The sequence below is a fragment of the Labeo rohita genome, chromosome 25 (assembly GCF_022985175.1).
Source record: "Labeo rohita strain BAU-BD-2019 chromosome 25, IGBB_LRoh.1.0, whole genome shotgun sequence".
NCBI lineage: Eukaryota > Metazoa > Chordata > Actinopteri > Cypriniformes > Cyprinidae > Labeo > Labeo rohita.
In genome coordinates this window covers 10,241,017-10,264,799 of record NC_066893.1, presented here as the reverse complement: position 1 = coordinate 10,264,799, position 23,783 = coordinate 10,241,017, and the positions used below count along the sequence as shown (strand labels likewise).

At 30.1% G+C, this 23,783-nt stretch overlaps 1 protein-coding gene across 1 annotated transcript; it reads left to right on the top strand.

Moving 5' to 3' along the window:
• The first annotated feature begins 933 nt into the window (after nucleotides 1–933).
• Nucleotides 934–22,318, top strand: usp3 (ubiquitin specific peptidase 3). Its single transcript, XM_051099897.1, has 15 exons — nucleotides 934–1,420; nucleotides 7,336–7,396; nucleotides 7,570–7,713; nucleotides 7,874–7,957; nucleotides 8,061–8,142; nucleotides 9,789–9,871; nucleotides 13,858–13,971; nucleotides 14,768–14,881; nucleotides 16,479–16,625; nucleotides 18,291–18,397; nucleotides 18,482–18,562; nucleotides 18,641–18,759; nucleotides 18,849–18,962; nucleotides 21,533–21,600; nucleotides 21,836–22,318. Exons 1-15 carry the CDS (start codon nucleotides 1,330–1,332, stop codon nucleotides 21,999–22,001), a joined length of 1,575 nt encoding a protein of 524 aa, XP_050955854.1. The 5' UTR covers nucleotides 934–1,329; the 3' UTR covers nucleotides 22,002–22,318.
• The last annotated feature ends 1,465 nt before the right edge of the window (nucleotides 22,319–23,783 follow it).

The window sequence follows — 23,783 nt, the reverse complement described above, 5'->3', positions numbered from 1 at the left end:
ATGTATTTATCATTTAAAAATAAATAAAGTTATCTTTTAAATAATTATTGTTAAAATAATACTAATAAAATAATTAAACAATTAAAAATAAAATCAATTTTTTTTAATTTTGCTTTAGAAATAAAAATAATAAAAAATAAATAAAATAAGCTGTATATATGATTATATATTTTATTATGTAATCAATTTTAGAAATGTATCATTTTAAAATAAATACTTTATAATTTAAATAATTAACGATCAAATAATAAATAAATAAAATAATAATCAAATAATTAAACAATTAAATCAAACACAAAATAAAATAAATGAACATTTACAGAATTTATTATGCTATTATACTGTTAGTCAGTTTTTGGCTTTTGCTTTAAAAATAAAAATAATAAAAAATAAATAAAATAAGCTGAGTAAATTATATATATATATATATATATATATATATATATATATATATATATATTATATATATGATTATTTAATTAATTTTAGAAATGTATTTATCATTTAAAAATAAATAGGTTATCATTCACATAATGTTAAAATAATACATAAAATAATTAAACTAAACAAAATTAATATGCTATTATATAGTTAGTCATAGTTTTTGGATTTTGCTTCAGAAATAAAATTAAAAAAAAAAAAAAAATAAGATGATTCTTCTATTATATATTTTATTATTTTATCAATTTTACAAATTTGTTTACCATTTATAAATAAGTAAATAAATACATACAGATTACATTATATTATCACATTGCTATCCATAGTTTTATTCACAGCATCAAAACGTTTCAAAACACCTCCAACATAATACTAACTTGTAAAATAGCTACACTGTGACGAATCTCGTCCTGAGACGTCAACATTTATTCATATTTCCACTTCCTCTCTCTCTCTCTCTTACGCTCATTGCTTTCCCTACGAACGTTTATTCGCCTTATATAGCAGTGGTCCTGAATGAATCATACCTTTTCTCGAGCCACACGCTTGTGTAAACATCCCATTAAAGTAAAAGTTAACCAAACCCAATCTGAAAGCAGACTGTCGAGTCCGCTCTCTACTTTGCTGTCTAGTTAGGGCGCTCAGTAGATTTGACACAGCCCGAGTGTGTGCATGCATGTCTGCTCTCTTAAACCATAACAACACACAGAGCTCACTTAGCGCACCAACATCACTCCTCACGCATTTAAACGTTAAACAACCTACCAACTGGAAAGCGAAAACACATTTAGTGCCTATTAACACACTTTTGAGAGTTTAAACGGCCATAGAAACCATCCAGAAGACGACAGACTGGGTTAGCTAGTGCTTTAGCTAGCACACAGACTCATGGAGTGCCCTCACCTCAACTCCAGTGTCTGTATGACGGTGGATCCGACCCGGTTCCCCAACGGTTCCCCCTCCTCATGGTGCTGCTCCGGTGAGTTAAAAACGGATCCGAATGATAATACACAACTACCGAGTAACAATTCCGTCAGTTTCCTGTCAGACAGCTAAAGCTAGCCGAACCGGCTAACGTGAAGTGCAGCTCCCGCTAGGAGACTTTTGTGTTTTTCTACTATTAAAACTGAAAACTGAAAACCATAAACGTATAAAATGAGTGTTAATAAATAAGCGTGCTTTATTAAATCTTAAAAACCAAACCGACTTTAGCTTCACACAACAGTCAAGCTTGCTAATTTGTGTCTGATAGCGCAAAGCTTATTGTTCTGTGAACACATTTGAGGCAAATGTTTTGAATAATAATAAACAATAACGTTATTTTCCTTTGGCTTTCTACTGTTTGTTTCACCCTCGGAAAGTTGAGTGAGTTTTTTTAGTGGCTTTTCGTCTGTTATTTTGATATTATTGTCGTTTATATCGAGTATGTTGATTTAACATACAGACCTGCTGATTTACAGTAAATGATTAGTATTGATCTTCATATGCAGAGCATATAAAGCAGTCTAGACGGGCAGACCTCAAAATAAACCGGAAATCATGTCTGCAAACGCTTTTACAACATTAGTGTAATGTTTATACCTTTGTGGCTTTAAATGAGTTTATACAAAGGATCTGAAAACGTTTTGTAACTTTTTCTCACTTCTGAGAAATTTGCTGTAAAGGAAAGTTTTATTGTGAGCTATTGTGGATGGTAATTGTTGGCCTAGTGTGGGACTGCTTTTACAGGGGCCCGTTTGCTGGAAAAAATGTTGCCGAGAACATTCGAGGAAGCTGTTAAAGTCTGGAGAGACCTTTAGAGTAACCCATTAGGTCTCATGGCAACAAACTTGTGGAGAGAAGTGTAGGATCTAGTGTTTGTTTTTATTAGCATCAGCATTTCCTTGAAACACACAGATTTCATGTACAGATAAAAATGGTAACGCTTTACAATAAGGTGTTGTTTTTTAACATTAGTTAATGTGTTAACTAACTTGAATGAACAATGAATAATACATTTATTACACTATTTATACATCTTTGTTAATTTTATTTAAAATACAGTCATTCATTGTTTGTTAATGTTAGTTCACAGCACATTAACTAATGTTAACAAACACAACTTGTGATTTTAATAATGCATTAGTAAATGCTGAAATTTACATTAACTAAGATTAATAAATGCTGTAGAAGTATTGTTCTTTTTTAGTTAATGTTAACTAATGTAGTTAACTGATGAACCTTATTGTAAAGTGTTACCATAAAAATGAAATGGGTATATTAAAGAGAGTATTTATTGGGATGCGTGCTATCGAAATTTATTTTTATATTATGGCCAATATTATAAGTAGTAAAAGACCGCTACCTTCCAAAAGTTTGGGGTTGGCACAATTTTTAAAATGTTTGTGAAAACATTTTCTTATGTTCAACTAGACTGTAAAATACAGTAAAAAGAGCAATGTTATAAAATTGTACTATTTTTTTAAAAACTATTTTGTTATTAAATTGTATTATTATTTCATTAAATATTTTATTTTAAAATTATTTTATTATTGCTATATAAAATAACTGTTTTATATGCTCAACTAGATGGTAAAATACAGTAAAAAGAGCAATGTTATAAATTGTACTGTTTTTTTTAAACTGTATTAGTATTACATTTTATTAAATATTTTATTTTTAAATTATTTTATTATTGCTATATAAAATAACTGTTTTATATGCTCAACTAGACTGTAAAATACAGTAAAAAGAGCAATGTTGTAAAATTGTACTTTTTTTAAAAAACTATTTTATTATTACATTTTATTAAATATTTTATTTTTACATTATTTTATTATTGCTATATAAAATAACTGTTTTATATGCTTAACTAGACTGTAAAATACAGTAAAAAGAGCAATGTTATAAAATTTTACTTTTTTTAAAAAACTATTTTATTATTACATTTTATTAAATAATTTATTTTTACATTATTTTATTATTGCTATATAAAATAACTTTTATATGCTTAACTAGACTGTAAAATACAGTAAAAAGAGCAATGTTATAAAATTGTACTGTTTTTTAACTATTTTATTATAAAATTTTATTAAATATTTTATTATTACTATATAAAATAACTGTTTTATATGCTCAGCTAGACTATAAAATACAATAAAAAGAGTAATGTAACTAATTATTTTTACTATTTAACTATTGATTTTTGTTAATTTTACTATTTTAATATTACATTTTATTATTATTTTATCAGATGTTATTATTAAATTATTTTATTACAATATAACTATTTTATATGCTCACATAGGCTGACAGGCTGAAAATACAGTAAAAAGAGTAATGTAACAAATTATTTTTACTACTTCACTATTTTTTTTTTTTACGATTTTACCCTTTTATTATTTTATCAAATATGTTATTATCAAATTGTTTTTTACAATGTAAAATAACTGTTTAATATGCTCACCTAGGCTGTAAAATACAGTAAAAAGAGTAGTGTAACAAATTATTTTTACTATATAATTATTTACTTTTCTTATTATTTTATTAAATATTTTATTATTAAATTTATTTATCCAATTTCTTTTTCTTTTTTTTGTTACTATTTCTTTATTCAATTTTATTTCATTAAATATTTTATTATTAAATTATTTTATTGTTACAATATAAAATTGTACTGTTTTCTATTTTAATACATTTAACATTTTAATTTATTCCTGTGATGGCAAAGCTGAATTTCCAGCATCATTACTCCAGTTTTCAGTGTCACATGATCCTTCATATTAACGTATGATATTATACATTATTATTATTATTATTATTATCATCATCATCAAGATTATTTTTTTCATTTAAAAAAATATTTATTTATCTATCTATCTATCTATCTATCTATCTATCTATCTATCTATCTATCTATCTATCTATCTATCTATCTATCTATCTATCTATCTATCTGTTTTTATCTTCCCAACAAATATCAATGCATAAACATGTCCTTTTTAGGTATTTTGTGAATATAGACAACCAGTAAAAAAAGGTTTGTTTTATAAAAAAGTTTGTTATATATAGTAAAATGTAAATGTACCATTTTGTGTACATCTTATTTCATGTCATACAGTTTTTAGGTTATATTTCTGGCATTCCAGTCTATAAATATTAGCATCGATGACTAATTAAACAATATGAGACAACTTTTTTTTTTACTGTATTTTTATTTTTAAAATGATCTGGTTTTGTACTTTTTTTTTCTGTCTTTTTTTTTAACCAGTGTTCATGCTACTTGGCATACATCAAATGAATTTATGTATTTTATTATTTAAATAAAAAAATATATTTTAAGCCTAAGAGAAGCTGCCTATTTTATATATATTTAAATATTAATTCATTTATTAATTTATTTTATTGATTTTTTTTTGTGCTTTTGTACAATTGTTTAATACATTTTGTAGCCTATTGTAATATTATTATCCCAGCCTGAATAATTTACTACTTAAAATGCTTTAAAATGAAAATATTACATTTTGTCTTTTTTGATGTTATTATCTATTATCCTAATGTATATCTAAAAAAAAGAATTATAGTTTTACTTTAACACCAATATCATCACCAATATATCCTGCATCCATAATTATTACATAATAGTTTATAATGATGTGTATTTTTGACTAAGACCAGAATGAAGATGAATTGAAATGTTAGATTACACTGGAAACCCATAAACATTTAGGGTGTGACGCCCAGTGGCCCCTCAGCACACCCACAGCATTAGAAATGCCCCTATCTCTTGTTTAACACATTTCACACTTATGAAACATGTCAGTCGTCAGTACTGCAAAAATTATTTACGTAAGTGCTCATTTTAAATAGTAAAACAGCTATGAACTACCTTCAATACAATATAAATCAATATGGCTTCAGTTTTACTCCACTCAATGGCCGATTCTTTGGAAAAATCGTACACCACATACCTCTTAGGTTGATTTGTTCGTAACAACAGTGTGATTTTGTTAAAACGTTGCTGCCTTTGTGTGTGAAGCTCATTATATAAAGCATGTTACAATAGCACAGCATTGCTGCTTTCTTAATCAGCGCCCAGGCGGTCAGCAGGTACGAGGAAACGGACCGGGTCTATTGACTTTTTCCACATTTGTTGGGTCGTGCACAGACCGGCATTCACGAGAATCAACCGTTCCTTAGCAACGGCTAATTCAGATGCTTGTTGTGCGCTCAGAGGGAAGGTGATCAAGGCAATTAGAACAAAGCGCTCGCTCTCAGCAGGCCACAGCCTGAGATTACATTCACATGAGGTTAACATACCATCTTCTCTCTTCACATTGCAAAAGTCTTTATTATACACAAGGTTTCATGGTTTGAATTTGTGGGTCAAAATGATATTTGTTAAATGAAGATAGAAATGTTAAACAGAAAAGAAACTATATGGTGCAATTTATTTATTTATTTATTTATTTTACTCCCAAAATTACATGTATGTAAAAATACTGCCTTTTAAAAAAAATATTTTATTACATTTTATTTTTGTTTTATTTTACAAGTGTAGGCAAAATGTAATAAAATGTAATTATTTTAAATGTAATTAAATATTTATTATTATTATTATTATTATTATCTTATTTTTATTTTTTTTTTTGCTATCAGTTGCATTTTCCCTATTTATGTTACATATTACTTAATTTTTATTTTATTTTATTATTTTATTTTATTTTTTATTTTATATATATAGGCAAAATACTTTCGTTATATATATATATATATATATATATATATATATATATATAATATAAATAGTTGAATTTATATGTAGTTATACATACATGTATGTATTGTGCACACATACATACCTTTTTTTTCTTTTTCTTTTTCTTTTTCTTTTTTCTTTATAAGCCCAAGAGAAGCTGCTTATTTTACTAGTTTGGACAAAATAATAAATAAAAAAAATTTACAAATCAAAAAAAAAAAAAAAAAAAAAAAAAAGGCTTGGTTTTATACAATTTTAATACATGTTGTAGCCTATTTTAATATTTTAATGGCAGCCTGAATATTTTACATATTTTATTAGGCGTTGTATACTCATTTAAAATTATTTTAAATTAAAATTAGACAACTTTTTTTGTTGTTATTATCTGTTATATTTTCCTTATTAATTTATTTACAGAGATTACATATATGGGTGTAGTACAGAGCTTGAAAAAAATATGCTTATACTTTTTTAATATTTTATTATATGTATATTATATATACATTTTTTTTCTTAAGGCCAAGAGAAGAATTGTATGTCATTCAGAAATGGGATGTGTGTGTATGTATATATATATATATATATATATATATATAGTTATAGTTATTAGGGCTGCAACGATTAATCGAACGATGTCGTGAGGCGCGTTTACTCAATGAAGCCGGTACTTTGATTAGTAGTAAAGCTCCACCACGTGCGTTCAGCTGGAGCGGCAAGTAATACACAGAGCCGTAAAGCACTGACAAGCTACGCCAAAATCGCGCTCAAAATCGAACTCGATTTTGCGGCCGATTTGGCGTAGCTTGTCAGTGCTTTACGGCTCTGTGTATTACTTGCTCTGTGTACTGAACGCACGTGATGGAGCTTTACTACTAATCAACGTACCGGCTTCATTGACTAAACGCGCCTCACGACATCGTTCGATTAATCGTTGCAGCCCTAATAGTTATATTGTTATATTGTTATATTTTCCTTATTTATATTACATATTGCTTACATTTATTTGGCCCAAAAGAAGCTGACTATTTTACATGTATCCAGAAAATAATTCATAAAAAAAGAAAAAAACTAAAATGTATTAAAATGGTCAATTTGTACATTTGTAAAATGCCAAATCAAATCATTTCTCATATACTGTACAATTTGATGTTTTGTAGTTTGCCGGTCAAACAAAAGCCCATGGGTTTGCCTGACGTGTTTGAACGTGCATTGTGGAAGGTGAGTGCCTACACTGATATTTTTAGTCTGTGTGGTTTCATTCTTTATGACTTACAGTAAACATTACATGTAATTGATTATTTGGAATTATATGCAAGCTGTATTAAAGAATTAAAGCATACAACAATGTAAAGATACTGAGAAAAAGACTTTGCATTTGTTTCCTGTGGCAGATATGTAAACGGCCATGCCAAAAAGCATTTCGAGGAGATTCAGGCACCAGGAGGCGGTCAAAGGAAGCCAGAGCGAGAAAAGTCAAGCGAGAAGAGTCAGCAGCACTCTGTGTGTATGGACTGTAACAGTTATAGCACATTCTGGTGGGTTTCTTTCCTATTACAGTTTCTTTCCAGAATTATTTTTAAATTGGACAGTAGTAAGATGCGAGTGTCTTAAAGGGACAGTACATACGGTATTATTCAGTGAACAGTGTTGTGTTAATCTTGATGTTCTTTTTTTATACCATTTATTTTCCTGTAGTTACAGATGTGATGAATTTGTGGTGAACGACACAAAACTCGGGCATGTGCAGAGGGTCAGAGAACATCTGCAGAGTTTGGAAAAGTATGTCTGGTGTTTATCGAAGTGTATCCATTCATTAATCATCAACACTTAAATAAATTGTTTATATTATTGTTTTTGAAATGATTTATTCTCTTTTCTTCAGTTCTGTGTCTAATACCGACAGACAGAGGAAGAGAAAACTGTCAGACAGTTCCTCTCCTGACAGCAAGCTGAAGAAAGACAGCGTGAGTTTAACTGGATTTTAGATACGTGTGTAAAAGACCTTGGTGTGCTAAGATATGCTTCAGAAAAACTTGATGTATCCATCCAAATTTCTCACCACATATTTAATGATTAATAATTACCGGATGGTAAAAATGACTCAGGTTTCATAATTGTTATATGATTGCTGTCATTAAGTCTAAGAGAAGCTGAATATTTTCTTGTTTTAATCATTATGTGTAGGCCAAACATATGTGACCTTGGACCACAAAACCAGTCTTAAGTCGCTGGGGTATATATGCCAAAAATCATTAGGAAATTAAGTAAAGATCATGTTTCATGAAGATATTTAGTAAAATTCTACTGTAAATATATCAAAACTTAATTTTTGATTAGTAATATGCATTAGTTAGAGCTTCATTTGGAAACTTTAAAGGTGATTTTCTCAATATTTAGATTTTTTTGCACCCTCAGATTCTATATATTCAAATAGTCGCATCTCGGCCAAATATTGTCCTGTACTAACAAACCATACATCAATGAAAAACTTGTTTATTCAGCTTTTAGATGATATATAAAGCTCAATTTCGAAAAATTGACCCTTATGACTGGTTTTGTGGTCCAGGGTCACATATAGCTTTAAAAAAGGTAAAAAGCACAAAAATGAATAAATAAAATAGTAGATAAATGTATATTTATTATTTATTAAAAAATAATTTAATGTAATATATGATATTATTATACATATAATTATAATAATTAAAAAAAAACATTTTAAACCGGAGTAAAGATTGTAAAAAATGATTTAATGTGCATATATAAAAAATAAAAAATGTAACATATATTTTACATATGACATATAAATTTAACGTATAAATGTAGTTTGTAATTTAACTTAATACATTTAATACATTAATATATATTTATTGTATTATTATAATTACTATATACATACATATATATATATATATATATATATATATATATATATATTGTATTATTGTATTATTATTATATGTTTAATATGTAGGGAAAATAATTATAATTAATGCATCCCCCCCCAAAAAAAAAATTTGGTTTACACACACACACACACACACACACACATACATATATATATATATATATATATATATATATATAGTATTATTGTATTATTATTATATGTTTATTATGTAGGGAAAATAATTATAATTAATGCATTAATATATATATATATATATATATATATATATATATTGTATATTATATATATAAAAGTATATACAAAAAAGGGAGAAAAAACAACAATAACAGTTTTTTTTAAAGTGAAGCTGACTAGCTTACATGTATAGGTCTCTAGTGTAGAACTTTGAAAATTATGCTTTTGAGGGGTAAATACTGTTAAAATGTTACAAATATCTGTCTGTCTATCCATCCATCCATCTATTTATCTATCAATCCATCCATCTATCTATCTAAGGATGTAGAGTATAAAATGATTGTAAAATATATTGACACATTCAGTATAAGTTACAGTATAAGGTGACAACACTGTTAAGTACCTGGAATTTTGCTTGGTAAATTTAATTAGTGAAGTGCCTACACTTGCTTTATAATTACAATTTTGTATGCATCATTTGTCAAATGTGTTCTTGATCCATAATATTTCTTTAATGCCGCCACACAGGACGGCACCGTAGCGCAGTGTGCCACGGGCCTCCGCAACCTGGGCAACACCTGCTTCATGAACGCCATTCTCCAGTCCCTGAGGTAAGAGCAACCCTCACGACCCCAAGCCAAGGGCAGCCGGCGATGCGTAGCCTGGCAGGGTGTGGGTGGCCTGGCTGGTGGAGGTTGAAAGCCTCCCTGTGCTCTGTTGGAGCCTCTAGTATGTGCTGGCGGGTAACCGTGCCTCTGTGGCCAGGAGGAGAGCTTGGTGGGCAGCCAGGGGACGGATTAGGCCGTCTGCCTGCTCACCGCAGCCAACCTTACACTGGCTGGGCTGATGGCTAAACCACAGCTAGCAACTCATGCCAAATATCACATAAACCGTTTAGCCTGCGTTATTACAAACTACTGAGGGGAAACATTCATTTCACTGAAGTTACACTACCGTTTAAAAGTCTGTAGTCTGTTTGTAGTCTTTTTTTTTTTTGAGCAAAATTAATACATTTATTCAACATGGATTAATTAAATTGATCTGCAGTGAAGTAAATGCTGTCATTCAGAAATGTCTATTTATCAAGGATCCTGAACAAAATTTACCATGGTTTCCACATAAATATTTAGTTTTTAAATAATAGTAAGAAATGTTTCTTGTGCTGAATCATGCTAATGCTAAATTATGTTAGAATATGCTAACAATGCATTAAATGATGTTAACAACATGTTAAAACGTTAGCAATGTGGCATATAATGCTAGAAACATGCTAAAATGATATCAGCATACTAAACGTTAGCAGTGTGTTAAATCATGCTAGAAACATTCTAACAAGTCGTGTTAGCAATGTATTGTTTTTTTTTATTGTTTTTAGTATAGCGTCATGATTTAACATGCTTGTAACATGTTTACAACATTCTAAATCATGCTAGCAGTGCTGTAAATCATGCTAGTAACATGTTAGCAACATCGTGCTAACAATGTCTCTAAACATTCTATTGATGTTAAAACATGTTAGGGACGTTAAAATGTTAGAGATGTCCTAAATCATATTGGTATAATAACAAAATCATAAACCATGCTAGTAACATGTTAGCAACATGTTAAATCATGCTATCAACATTCGTAAGCGATCTGGTAATGTTAAATCACGTTAGCAATGTGTTAAAATTAGCATTTTAACATGTTAACATGCTAAATCATGCTAGCAATGTGTTAAATCATACTAGTACCTTGTTAGCAACATGTTAGGGTTAGTAACATGTTCAATTATGCTGTCAACTTTCTTAAACATTATATTGATGTTTTAAACCATGTTTGCATCATTTTAAAATGTTAGCAATGTGTGAAATCATGGCCGTTTCTCAATACCAAGTATGCAAAGTTCGGACTTGGTAGTTTGACTTGGGAGTACGAACTCCTGAGGACGGGAGGACGCAAGTCCTGTAATTCTGCAAATGGAACAGCAGCGTACTTGATAACGTCAGTCAGCTCACCTTTTCTACTCCGGTAATCTTCACTGTATGTATTTATAATAAGACGAAATATGATATCAACCACTGCCTCTTTCCGTTTTCACTTTCATTTAAACATATTAATAGCTGCAAAAATGTAGTTCAGGGAATGTACAACATTACAGTGAAATGAAATATTATATCAAACAGCACTGCCTCTTTTCTGTTTCATTTAAACATAATAATAGCGACAAAAATGTGGTTCATGCAGCGCGTACACGCATTACAATAAAACGAAGCGATAGCAAACACCACTGCCTTTGTTTTCTTCAAAATATAAACCACAACCCTCTTTTCGTACTCATTAAAAAAAAATAAAACACATTAATATGTGATTTAGGCAATATGTGCACTGTATATAACACATCTTTACTCTATGTATAATAAAGTGAAACATGACAAGCACAACTCTGACTTTTTTGTTAAATGTCAGTTTTAATGAACAATATTAGCCATTATAAAAGTATAAGCATAAAGTATAAGAGACGTATGTAATTGGAAATTAAGACAAAGGCAAACAATTCAGTCAAATGCATGCTAAAAAGTCAGTGTTGAATTACGATTGATAAATAATAATTTATGAAGCTTAACTTCCTTAAAGTCCTCAGGCAAAACGATATGACCTGGAATAAATAATAGATTCATGAGACCAAAAATTAGCTGTTAGATTTACCCAAAACGAATTATACCTCTTGATTAACCACTACAGAGATGTCAGGACCAGCGGCAAACGTTAGAAGGACTAGCCGTGGTGAGGCTCTCTCTGCGGGACACATGAGCACTGAGCACCCGGTGTTCGCCTGGAACTCACATCTCCGAAATCGGCGAAACAAATTTTCAAATAGGCACGGTCTTTGTAAATAAACCACAGATTTGAGTTTTAAACAGCTACGTTCTCACCTGAAATACTCTTAAAACTACATTTCATGACACAACAACAATAGTATTTTGAAAATTACGCGGGTTTTCGCCTCCGCCATTAACGCTCGCTGATTGGTGCGAAATGCATTCTGGGATACATGGCTGCCTCAAGTTCGCACAAGTCTCCTCTTGATGCATCTTTGATAAAAGGGGCGGAGCAAGAAGACATCCGTGGATTTGAACTGTACTTGGCTAGATGTGAACTTTGAATTGGAACAAGTCCACAAGAACACAAGTACAGACAAGAACGCATATTGAGAAACGGCTCATATTAGTATATGAACATATTAGCAAAATGTTAAACCGTCTAGCAGTGTGGCACATGACTCTAGTAACATGTTAGCAACGTGCTAAATCATGCTAATAACATGTTTAAACATTCTAGTAACGTGTAAAATGTTAGCAGTGTGTTAAATCATATTGCTATGTTAACATGTTAACAAAATGTTAAACCATGCTAGAAATGTGGTTAATCTTGCTAATAACATGTTAGCAATGTGCTAAATCGCACTCCCAGCATTCTGAAAGATTCTAGTAATGTGTTTAATGCGTTAAATCATAATAGTATGTTTACAAAATGCTAAATCATGTTAGCAATGCGTTTAAAAAAAAGGGAATCATGTTGGCAACACGTTAGCTAGATGTTACCAACATACTAAAACATACTAGCACTATGAAGATTTATGTTAGTAACATGTAAGCAATGAGCTAAATCATGCTAACAACATTCTTAAACATTCTAATAATGCTAAATCTTGTTAGCAACATGATAAAACGTTAACGTTAATTGTTAAATCGTATTAGTACATTAACAAAATGTTAAATCATGCTAGCGGTGTGTTAGTAATATTAACAAATCATGCTAGCAATGTGTTAAATCATATTAGTAACATGTTGGCAATGAGCTAAATCATGCTATCAAACATTATAATAATGTTAAATCTTGTTAGCAGCATGATAAAACTTTAACAGTGTGTTAAATCATATTAGTGTGTTGACATGTTAACAAAATCCTGCTGGTAATGTCAAATAATTTTAGCAACATGTTAGCAATGGGGTAAATCATATTAATATGTTCACATTTTAACATGTTGACAATGCTAAATCATGCTAGTCATGTGGTAATCACGCTAGTAACATGTTAGTAACGTTGTTAAATCATGCTATCAGCATTCTTAAACATTCTAGTAATGTTAAATCATGTTAGCAATGTGTTAAATCATTCTTGAAACATGCTAGCAACACGTTAATTAAGATAGAAATGTTACCAACATACTAAAACATGCTAGCACTGTGCCAAACCATGTGAGAAACATGCTAGTAACATGTTAAGTCATGCTAGCACAATGCTAAAACATGTTTGCAACATTTTATTGACTCTGACTACTAAAAACCTCTGTTATTGCTGAGCTGTTATTGATTTTAAGGCCTGGATGAGGACACTAAATCCACCTAAAAAACCTTTCCATTTGCGCACTTTTGCTGGCCATAATCCATGGAAAAGGAAGCCTTGGCAAGGTTTCCATAGTATTCTGGCGTATTTTCGATGTTTAATTTGCGTTTGGAAAGATATACCAAACGGTCGTAACTCAGGATGATTTTGAGTCATGTTTAAGACATCACTGTTTAGTTAAACACTGGTTTTTGTTTCCTGTCTCCAGTAACATCCAGGTGTTCAGCTGTTATTTTAAGGAGCTGCCCTCGGTGGCCTTACGAAGCGGGAAAACGGCAGGAAGGAGAATGTACCACACCAGAAGTCAAGGGGACAGCAGTGTGTAAGGTCCTCTCCACTGAATGGCAAAAGGGGGGGGTTCAAATGATGTGCTTTTTTAAAGAAATAGTCAGAATGTAGTTTTCATAATGTCAGCTCTTTGAATATCATGTGTTATGTCATGAAAAATACCATATTAGTCTAAATGCTTATGGTTTTTGTTACTTACAGAATTATTATACCTTGACGAACATCTGATTGTCTTTTAAAAATAAGGATTAAAAGTAAATAAATATAAATTAATTACACGTATAAAACTATATTAAATAATATGAAAAATGTGAAATTCTGATTTTTTAAAAATAAAAATAATAGATATCTTTTTACATTTTTAAAAAGAATTTGAATTTTACATTTTAGTTATATGTAACTGTTTAGTTTTATGTAAATTATTAACACAATAAAGGCTTAAAAGGAATTTTTTTATTATGAATTTTAATGGTTACTTATTTTCTGCAGCCAATAATTAAGCTCACAAAACACTTTGTGGTTGACCGTTGACGCAATCCGTGTTTATCCTCACTACAGCCCGTATTTAAGTGGAGTCTTTTTGTTATTGTTTTTACCTTGTTTTGTAGTTTGTTTATGGTTTTTGAGGATGATGGCAGCCTATTTATTTTGTTTTCCTAAACACACAATTATACGGTGAGATACACAGTGTTATTTGCGTACTTACTGTTTCTCAATAAATCAGAAAAGGCCTGATCTTTCAGTATATAAGCGCTGTACTAGTGTCTCTGATATACTGAGTCCCTGTAATGTCCATTAACATACCTGCATTTCTCTGCTGTGTTGTGCAGGTCTCTGGTTGAGGAGTTCAGAAAAACACTCTGTTCACTTTGGCAAGGGAGTCAGACTGCCTTTAGCCCAGACGCTCTCTTTTATGTCATCTGGAAAATCATGCCAAGTTTCAGGTATCATGAAAATCACACAGTTGCACAGTTTTTACTATCCTGAGCTTTTATTTAAGATACACTACAAATTTACCAAAATTAATTTGAATTTGTTTCATTATATATTATTTATTTATTTATATGTATGTGGTCAGATAGATAGACATCAATTAATTTAAAGATGGATGTAAACTAAACATGCATACAACACTTCACATGAATATTAGAATTAGAAATAAATAATTAGAAAATTAATCAATTTTAAGTACAAATTAATCAAGCAAAATACCAGAAGTGGAGCATTCTATTGGATGAGAATCCATGAAACTGACATTTATTACTACAAAAAATGTAATTATAATGATCTGATTACTCAATTTATCGTCAGAATAATCGACAGATTGCTCGATTACCAAAATAAACATTAGTGACCGCCCTAATCATGGTTAATGCTGTATTTATTGCTTTCCAAAAAATATAATTATCGGATTGCTTAATTAATCGGCAGAATAATCGACCGATTACTCGATTACTAAAATAATCATTAGTGACAGCACTAATCATGGTTCATGCTGTTTTTATTACTACAAAAAAACCCCAAAATATAATTATCCAGTTACTCGATTAATCGTCAGAATAATTGACCGATTACTTGAATACCAAAATAATAGTTAGTGACAGCCCTAATATCAGCTTTAGCTATACAAATTGGTTGACAACTTTTTTTTTTTTTTTTTGTATTATTAAATATATTCAGTACTACAATATTAAATGTCAAATGTTTGAATTTTACTTTTATAATATTATCTGTAATAATACTGCATAATATTAAATGGGGGGGAAAAAGGTAACAATTCAATGTAAAGAGTAAAATTTAGTCCTTAATTATAAATACCAGTTCCAGAAAGTTTAGGGGCTTCTCCTTATTTTCTTAGTGATATATAGTGCCATTTTATCAGGAAGTGACGATTTTGTTCTCTTCGACTTGGATGGAAACGGTGCTAATGCGATTATGCTTTGTTTTATATGATATTCCAATTTCATGCATACGTGAAAGAGAGAGTTCATCCAAAAATGAAGATTGACATTAATTACTTATCCATTCTAAACCTGTAAGAAGAAGAAACCCGTCGTTCTAAACCCGTAAGAAGTTCGTTCATCTTCGGAACACATTAAAATGATGAAGTCTTGAGTTTAATAAAGTCATTATTTTTGTTTTCTTTGCGCACAAAAAGTATTCTCGTAGCTTTATAAAATTACAGTTAAACCACTGATGTCACATGGACCATTTTAATGATGTCCTTCCTACCTTTCTGGGCCTTGAATGTATCAGTTGTGTTGCTGCTTATGGAGAGTCAGAAAGCTCTCGGATTTAATCAAAAATATCTTAATTTGTGATCCAAAGATTAATGAAGGTCTTACAGGTTTGGAACATGAGGGTGAGTAATTAGTGACAAAATTTTCATTTCTGAGTAAACTGTGCCTTTAAATTCTCAATGTTGGATGTTTTTTTCATAAAAATGTCTTTAAATGAACATGTTTACAAATTGTTCAAAATAAAATCAGCAATGTCTTTAAGAAAGTACATTTTGACTTGACTATCTGATGTATTTTGCAGGGGTTACCAGCAACAGGATGCTCACGAGTTCCTGCGTTACCTTCTGGATCATCTCCACCGAGAGATGCAGGGAAGCAAGAACGGGTCGCCTAGTCCCACCCTGTCCCCGGACCAACCCAAACATGCCTCAGAGAGCAAGTGCTGCATGTACGAACACATATAATCATCATTTGTACTCCCTTGTCCAAATTTGTTTGGATAAACAGGTCATCACTCCCAAAACTACAGTTGACATACACCTTGCAGAATCTGCAAAATGTTAATTATTTTACCAAAATACAAAGGATCATGCTGTTTTTTTTTTATTTAGTCATGACCTGAATAAGATATTTCACATAAAAGATGTTTACATATAGTCCACAAAAAATAAAAGTTTTATGAAAATGACCCTGTTCAAAAGTTTACATACACTTGATTTTTAATACTGTGTTATTACCTGAATGATTCACAGCTGTCCTGCCTGCTGTTCTTGGTTTTGAGAGATGGTTTTGAGATCCATCTTTTCACACTGAGGACAACTGAGAGACTCGTATTCAACTATTACAGAAGGTTCAAACACTCACTGATGCTCCAGAAGGAAACACAATGCATTAAAAGCTGAGGGGTTAAAACTTTTGAACAGAATGGAGATGTGTACATTTTTCTTATTTTGCCTAAATATCATATTTTTTTTTCCATTTAGTACTGCCCTTCAGAAGCTACAGAAGATAGTCACATGTTTCCCAGAAGACAAAATAAATTAAATTTACCCTGATATTCACATTCCAAAAGTTTTCACCCTCCAGCTCTTAATGCATCGTGTTTCGTTCTGAAGCATCAGTGAGTGTTTGAACCTTCTGTAATAGTTGCATATGAGTCCCTCAGTTGTCCTCAGTGTGAAAAGATGGATCTCAAAATCATACAATCGTTGCTGGAAAGGGTTCAAATACACAAAAATGCTGAAAAACCAAGGAATTTGTGGGACCTGAAGGATTTTTCTGAAGAACAGCAGGCAGTTTAACTGTTCATGACAAACAAGGGACTCATGAACAACTATCACTAAACAAAAAACAGCTGTGGATCATTCAGGTAACAACACAGTGTTAAGAATCAAGCGTATGTAAACTTTTGAACTATTATTTTCTCTGGTAGACTGTATGTAAATGTCTTTTATGTGAAATATCTTATTCAAGTCAGTACTAAAAGCTAAATTTTGGTAAAATAAGTAACATTTTGTGTTTCTGCAAGGTGTATGTAAACGTTTGGTTTCAACTGTATATATTTTGGACCCCTCAAACACAAACAGCATGTTACGAAAGCGCTACAGTATTTCAGTATGAAAAAATGCACAACTTGTCTTGAGTGAACTACACAGATGGTTCGGGGCAAATTTCTAATTCGAGGTTGGTCTATCTCAGCAGGCCGCCCCTCGCTCCATATCTTCCCTGCTAGTTTTGCGAGTACGTGGGCAGCAGTGATAAAGATAACTCTTTACGGCGCACAGAGGGAAGTCTTTTTCGTACACAGAGACGGCTGTTCCCACACTTGCCTGCTGCTACAGCCAGAGCCACCCTGTTGTGTTTGTATTAATAGCTGCAGACAAGTGAGGAAGCCCTCAGCCAAGAGCCGTGAGGGTGACCTGACTGGATTTGCCGGGGTTATTGAAAAGGAAGTGCAATGTTGTGGCGTGCTCAGTGGATTGTGCTGAACAAAATGGCAGGTTAATCCTGCTGCGAATAGACGGACTAGATGTGCTTTCACTAAGTCCTGATTCTATCAGAACGGACTTGTTTGGGTTTATTTAGTAATGTAGAATGGTTTTGCTTTTTTCAGAAATGGGACCTCCACTATTGTTACATCTGTGTTTGGTGGCGTCTTGCAAAATGAGGTTTACTGCTTGATATGTGGCACCGAGTCTCGAAAATTTGATCCATTCCTAGGTGAGCCTTCAATTTGGGTTATCAGCTTTAAAAGCTTTGTTGGTCTCTGTCACTATGGTTACTCTAAATCTCGTTCTCCTCCAGATCTCTCATTGGACATTCCCAGCCAGTTCAGAATTAAGACCACGAAAGACCAAGAGCCGCGGCCCACGTGCACTTTAAATGGTAAGAATGTTATTAGAACCTATTACATGAATTTTTTGGTTCATTTTGTTCGCTATGTCAGCATGTACTGTTTTTTAGATTGTCTTCGGAGTTTCACTGACCTCGAGGAGCTTGATGAAACCGAGCTCTACATGTGTCACAAGTGCAAAAAGCGACAGAAGTCCACTAAGAAGTTCTGGATCCAGAAATTGCCCACGGTGACAGAAGTGTAGAAATATGAGATTTTCAAAATAAAATGTATTTTATGTAGTTTGTAACGTTTATACCTTGTCTTTTCCGTGTGCAGGTGCTTTGTTTGCATCTGAAGAGGTTCCACTGGACGGCGTTTCTGAGGAATAAGATTGACACCTATGTAGAGTTTCCCATGTGTGGCCTTGACATGAAAAGCTACTTGCTGGAGGTGCGAGCTAAGTGTTTAATTATGTCATAAGTTTACGTTATTTTTAAATAGTTTTTAATATTTACATAAATAACTATAATATTTCATTATTTTATATGAAGTAACAAAATTATATTTCTGTTACTATTAATAGAATAACTTTATATTGAATTAATATTTAATCATTTTATTTTTAACGCTAATTTTATGTAAAATTTTTATGTAATATGTCTGTTTATAGATGACTTTCAATTAATATTAAGTGAAATATAATTATAGAATATAATATTTTATATAAAATAATAAAATAATATTCATATGGTTTATTTTATTTTTAATAATTTATTTGTAAAGATAAATAAACACCTATTACATTATTACTGTATTATTACTTAATATTATATCACTTTCAATTAATATTAAGTGAAATATAATAATAAAATGTCATAAAATTGTAATTTTTTTAAAAAAATATTTAATTAACTATAATATTTGCTTATTTTATAAAGTAATAAAATAATATTCGTATTACTATTAATTGAATAACTATATTTAGCTTATATTTAATAATTTTGTTTTTAAAGATTAAGTAATAATACAGTAATGTAATGTGTGTGTTTATATGATTTTCAGTTAATGTTAAATGAAATATTATAATACAACAATATAAAAAATTAATTACATTTTTAATATTTAAATAACTATAATATTTGCTTATTTTATTTAAAATAATACAATTTTCATATTACTATTAGTTGAATAAATATATATATTAATATTTCAATCATTAATGTAATATTTAATAATTGTATTTTTAAAGATATTAAGTACTACAGTAATAATGTAATATGTGTGTAATTAATATTAAATGAAATATAATTATGTAATATATATTTTTAATTAATGTTTAATATTTGAATAAATAACTATAATATTTGCTTATTTTATATAAAGTAATGAAATATTCATGTTACAATTAATTGAATAACTACATATTTTAATATATTAGTTTAATATTTAATAATTTTTTAAAGGTGATATTTAATAATATAGTAAATATGTAATATGTATGTTTATTTATGTATCCCTTTCAGTTAATAGAAAATGAAATATAATAGTGATATACATTTTTTTTTATTATTTTTGTTTAAATGAATAGCTATATTAATTCAATAACTATGTATTAATATAATATTTATTTATTGAATTAAATTTTAAACATAATATAGTAATATAATATATTTTAAAATAATAATACAGTAATAATGTAATATGTGTGTTTATTTATATATCACTCAATTAATATTAAATGAAATATAATTATAATATAAATTAATTAATTTTAATATTTAAATATTTATAATGCTTATTTATATAAAGTAATTAAATATATTTATATTACTATTTATTGAATACTTGCATATTTTAATATTTAAATATACTAATTTAATATTTAATTGTAATTTTATTTTTTAAATAATATCTTTTAAATAATATTAAATGTTAAAGATAAATAATAGGAAATATTATTAAATAATATTAAATTAAATATAATTACACTTAACATATAAATGCATACATTGCAGAAACTCTTTTAATTATAACGTCAAATATATTAATATAAATGTTTTGTTTTTAAATAAATTGTATATATGTACTACATAAAGTCTAATATATAAAGTACAATAATAAAATATAATGTGTAATACAAATAATAAAGTAAAATCATTTTAATAACTCTATTACATAAAACTTGATTCATTATTAATTTTGTAATTTAATAATCATTTAAATTATATACTCTATACAATGGACATAATTAAAATAATTACAATATTATATTTTTATTTTTAAACAAATATGATAAATATATGTACTATAACATATAAAGTATAATAATACAAATACAATGTATAGCAATGTAATAAAGTAATTTTACTTTAATGCAGCACTTGTTTTATTGCCCATTACATTAAAATTTGATTTATCATTAAATATATTTGTAATTTAACTCTTTAACTGTCACCGTCCTCCCTGTCTTCATCATATTACAAATAAATCCTAATCTAATCATGACAAACTAAACATCGTTGGAAAGGTCTAAGACTCCTAAATAGATATTTCACCATATTTTTGTGTTACAAATGATGTAAGAAAAGTAATAGATTAATATATGTCAAGATTGCAACGTAACATGAGTTCTGACCTTTGTCACAAAAGACTTTCTTCGTTGCCTTTTTCCCTACCACGTTTTAGAATTAAATATCAGTTCAAAACTTAAAATCTCAAAATTCATCCTTTGAAAGGCATTTTAAAATCAGACAATGCATTACCACCCACGAAAAATGTACATTAAAATCATATTACAAAATGTTTTCATTCATGAATTATAAAAATGTAAGTCTCAAAAATGGGAGTGACAGTTAAAGAGTTAATAATCATTTAGTTTTTGTAATGTAATTATATACCTTTTATAACGAATATGGTTAAAATAATTATTACAGTATTACATCATTAAATAGAATTTTTAATGATATGATGTCTTGTTTTATGTAATGTTGATTTTATAACAGTTATGTAATTCTCCTCAGCCTGAAAACAGCTTGCCAGAGAAATGTCTGTATGATCTTGCTGCAGTAGTGGTGCATCATGGATCTGGGTAAGTGAATGCTTCATACGTTAATAACAGTATAATATTGTTTTTGACTTCTCATAAGTGTAATAGACAACTGTTTCATTTCAAAACTACTTGCATCTCATTTACTCTACCAGCCTGTGGTTGGGTTTCTCCTGTCCTCCACTAGGGGGCGATGTTAAATCAGTATCTCTAGTGATCTTTCCTGTTTAATCAATTCCCACTCTGTACAGATAATCAGATATTTATTCTCCCACAGCATCGGCTCGGGACATTACACGGCATACGGGCTTCACGAGGGCCGATGGTACCATTTCAACGACAGCACGGTCACTCTGGTCAGCGAGGAGGCTGTGCTGAAAGCCAAGGCCTACATTCTGTTCTACACAGAGCGCAGCGATCAAGAGAGTCCAGCCAAGCTTTAAGACTTCCTCCAGATCAGTTATCGGACCTTCATATGTGTGTCTTCATCTGTCTCATGTCTTGTGCTATCCAGTTATTTTTTTATTTTTTATTTCCGCAGATTTTTGCGTCACAAAACCTCAGTACAAACCGAATTGCTGCTTACGTTTCGACTTGATGACTTTTACGTTTAATAGACTGTCACATTTTTTTGTCTCCATTCGCCACCGTTGTGAAATGAGATTCCAAAGGCAATTCTTCAGGGGGGATTTTTGTCTGCCGAATGAACTCCGATTAACTAGAAACAAAATGCTTTACAATTTTTTTTTTTTTTTTTTTTTTTTTTTTTTTTTCCCGTCTCCTCACTGAGTGTTTTTCCGTCGTCTGAAGTGATGACAGCTGTCACGTTTCTGTGTCAGACACTGACGTCTCCTACTCACGCCAACGATCCGCTCGCTGCTCCCGGAAAAACTGTTTTCTGTTCAGCTCGGAAATTCATTCTTGTCCTCTGAGCCTGCTGTTCATTGATCTAGGTTGATGTGGAGGGATTTCCAGACTAAAACTTGAAATGTTTGATTTTACGTGACAAAACAAGATGTCGTCTGTATCACAAAGCAGTAGTTGACTCAGATCACCTCACTAATGTGAAAATGACTTTTGAAGGGTCCAGTAGCTCACGTGTTTCATTTCCTTTACGCTTGAAAATGTTTGACCAGATGTACTTTTTCTGTCCTTTTAGAATTAAAGGGAGGCAGATTGTGCAAAAGTTGGTTTGTGTGTTTATTATATTCTCAAAATTAAACCGTATGAAACATAAGCTTACGTTGGCCAACACCTGCTCACTTCACAAGATCATATATATATATATATATATATTCCATATATATATATATGGAAGCCCATTTTTGACACTGAATAAAAAAAAAAAAAACGAAAAAGATGACTGTGTTTTGTTTGTTTGTTTTTTTAAATCTCACAATTCAGATTTTTTGTAAACAATTGCGTCAAAAACACAATTTAGATTTTTTTTTCTCAGAACTGTGAGATATAAACTCAAGTTATAAAGTGTGATAAACACACTGTTGAGTTATGAAGTCAGTATTGTGTGATATAAATTCAAAACTGCCAGGAAAAAAACTCAGATTTAAACTCGATTCTGAGAAAGAACGTCAGAATTACATGATGTAAACTTACAATTGTGACTTTTTTTTTCCTCAGAATTGTGAGTTCGTATTTCGCAATTGACTTTTTTCCACTCAGAATTGTGAGTTTCTCACAATTGTGACTTTTTTCCTCAGAATTGAGTTTATATCACAACTGTGACTTTTTTTCCTCAGAACTGAGTTTATATCACAATTGTGACTTTTTTTCTCAGAACTGCAAGTTTATATCTTACAATTGTAATTTTTTTCTCAGAATTGAAGTTTATATCTCACAATTGTGACTTTTTTCCTCAGAATTGAGTTTATATCACAATTCTGACTTTTTTTTTTCAGAACTGCGAGTTTCTCACAATTGTGACTTTTTTTTTCCTCAGAATTGCGAGTTTATATCTCACAATTTTGACTTTTTTCTGAGAATTGCTAGTTTCTCACAATTATTTTTTCTTGAGAATTGTGAGTTTATATCTTGCAATTATAACTTTTCTCAGAATTAGGAGTGACTTTTTTCTTAGAACCGCAAGTTCATATCTCACAATTTTGACCTTTTTTTTTTTTTTTGAGAATTGCAAGTTTATCTCAGTTCAGATTTTTTTTCATAGAATTGCGAGTATATTTCTCACAATTGTGACGTTCTCAGAATTG

Excerpts from the sequence above, each read along its gene's own strand:
- usp3 (XM_051099897.1), top strand. The coding sequence starts at position 1,330 with ATGGAGTGCCCTCACCTCAACTCCAGTGTCTGTATGACGGTGGATCCG. Across the intron at positions 7,714-7,873 it reads AACAGTTATAGCACATTCTG|TTACAGATGTGATGAATTTG; the intron begins GTGGGTTTCTTT and ends ATTTTCCTGTAG. Across the intron at positions 7,958-8,060 it reads CATCTGCAGAGTTTGGAAAA|TTCTGTGTCTAATACCGACA; the intron begins GTATGTCTGGTG and ends TCTTTTCTTCAG.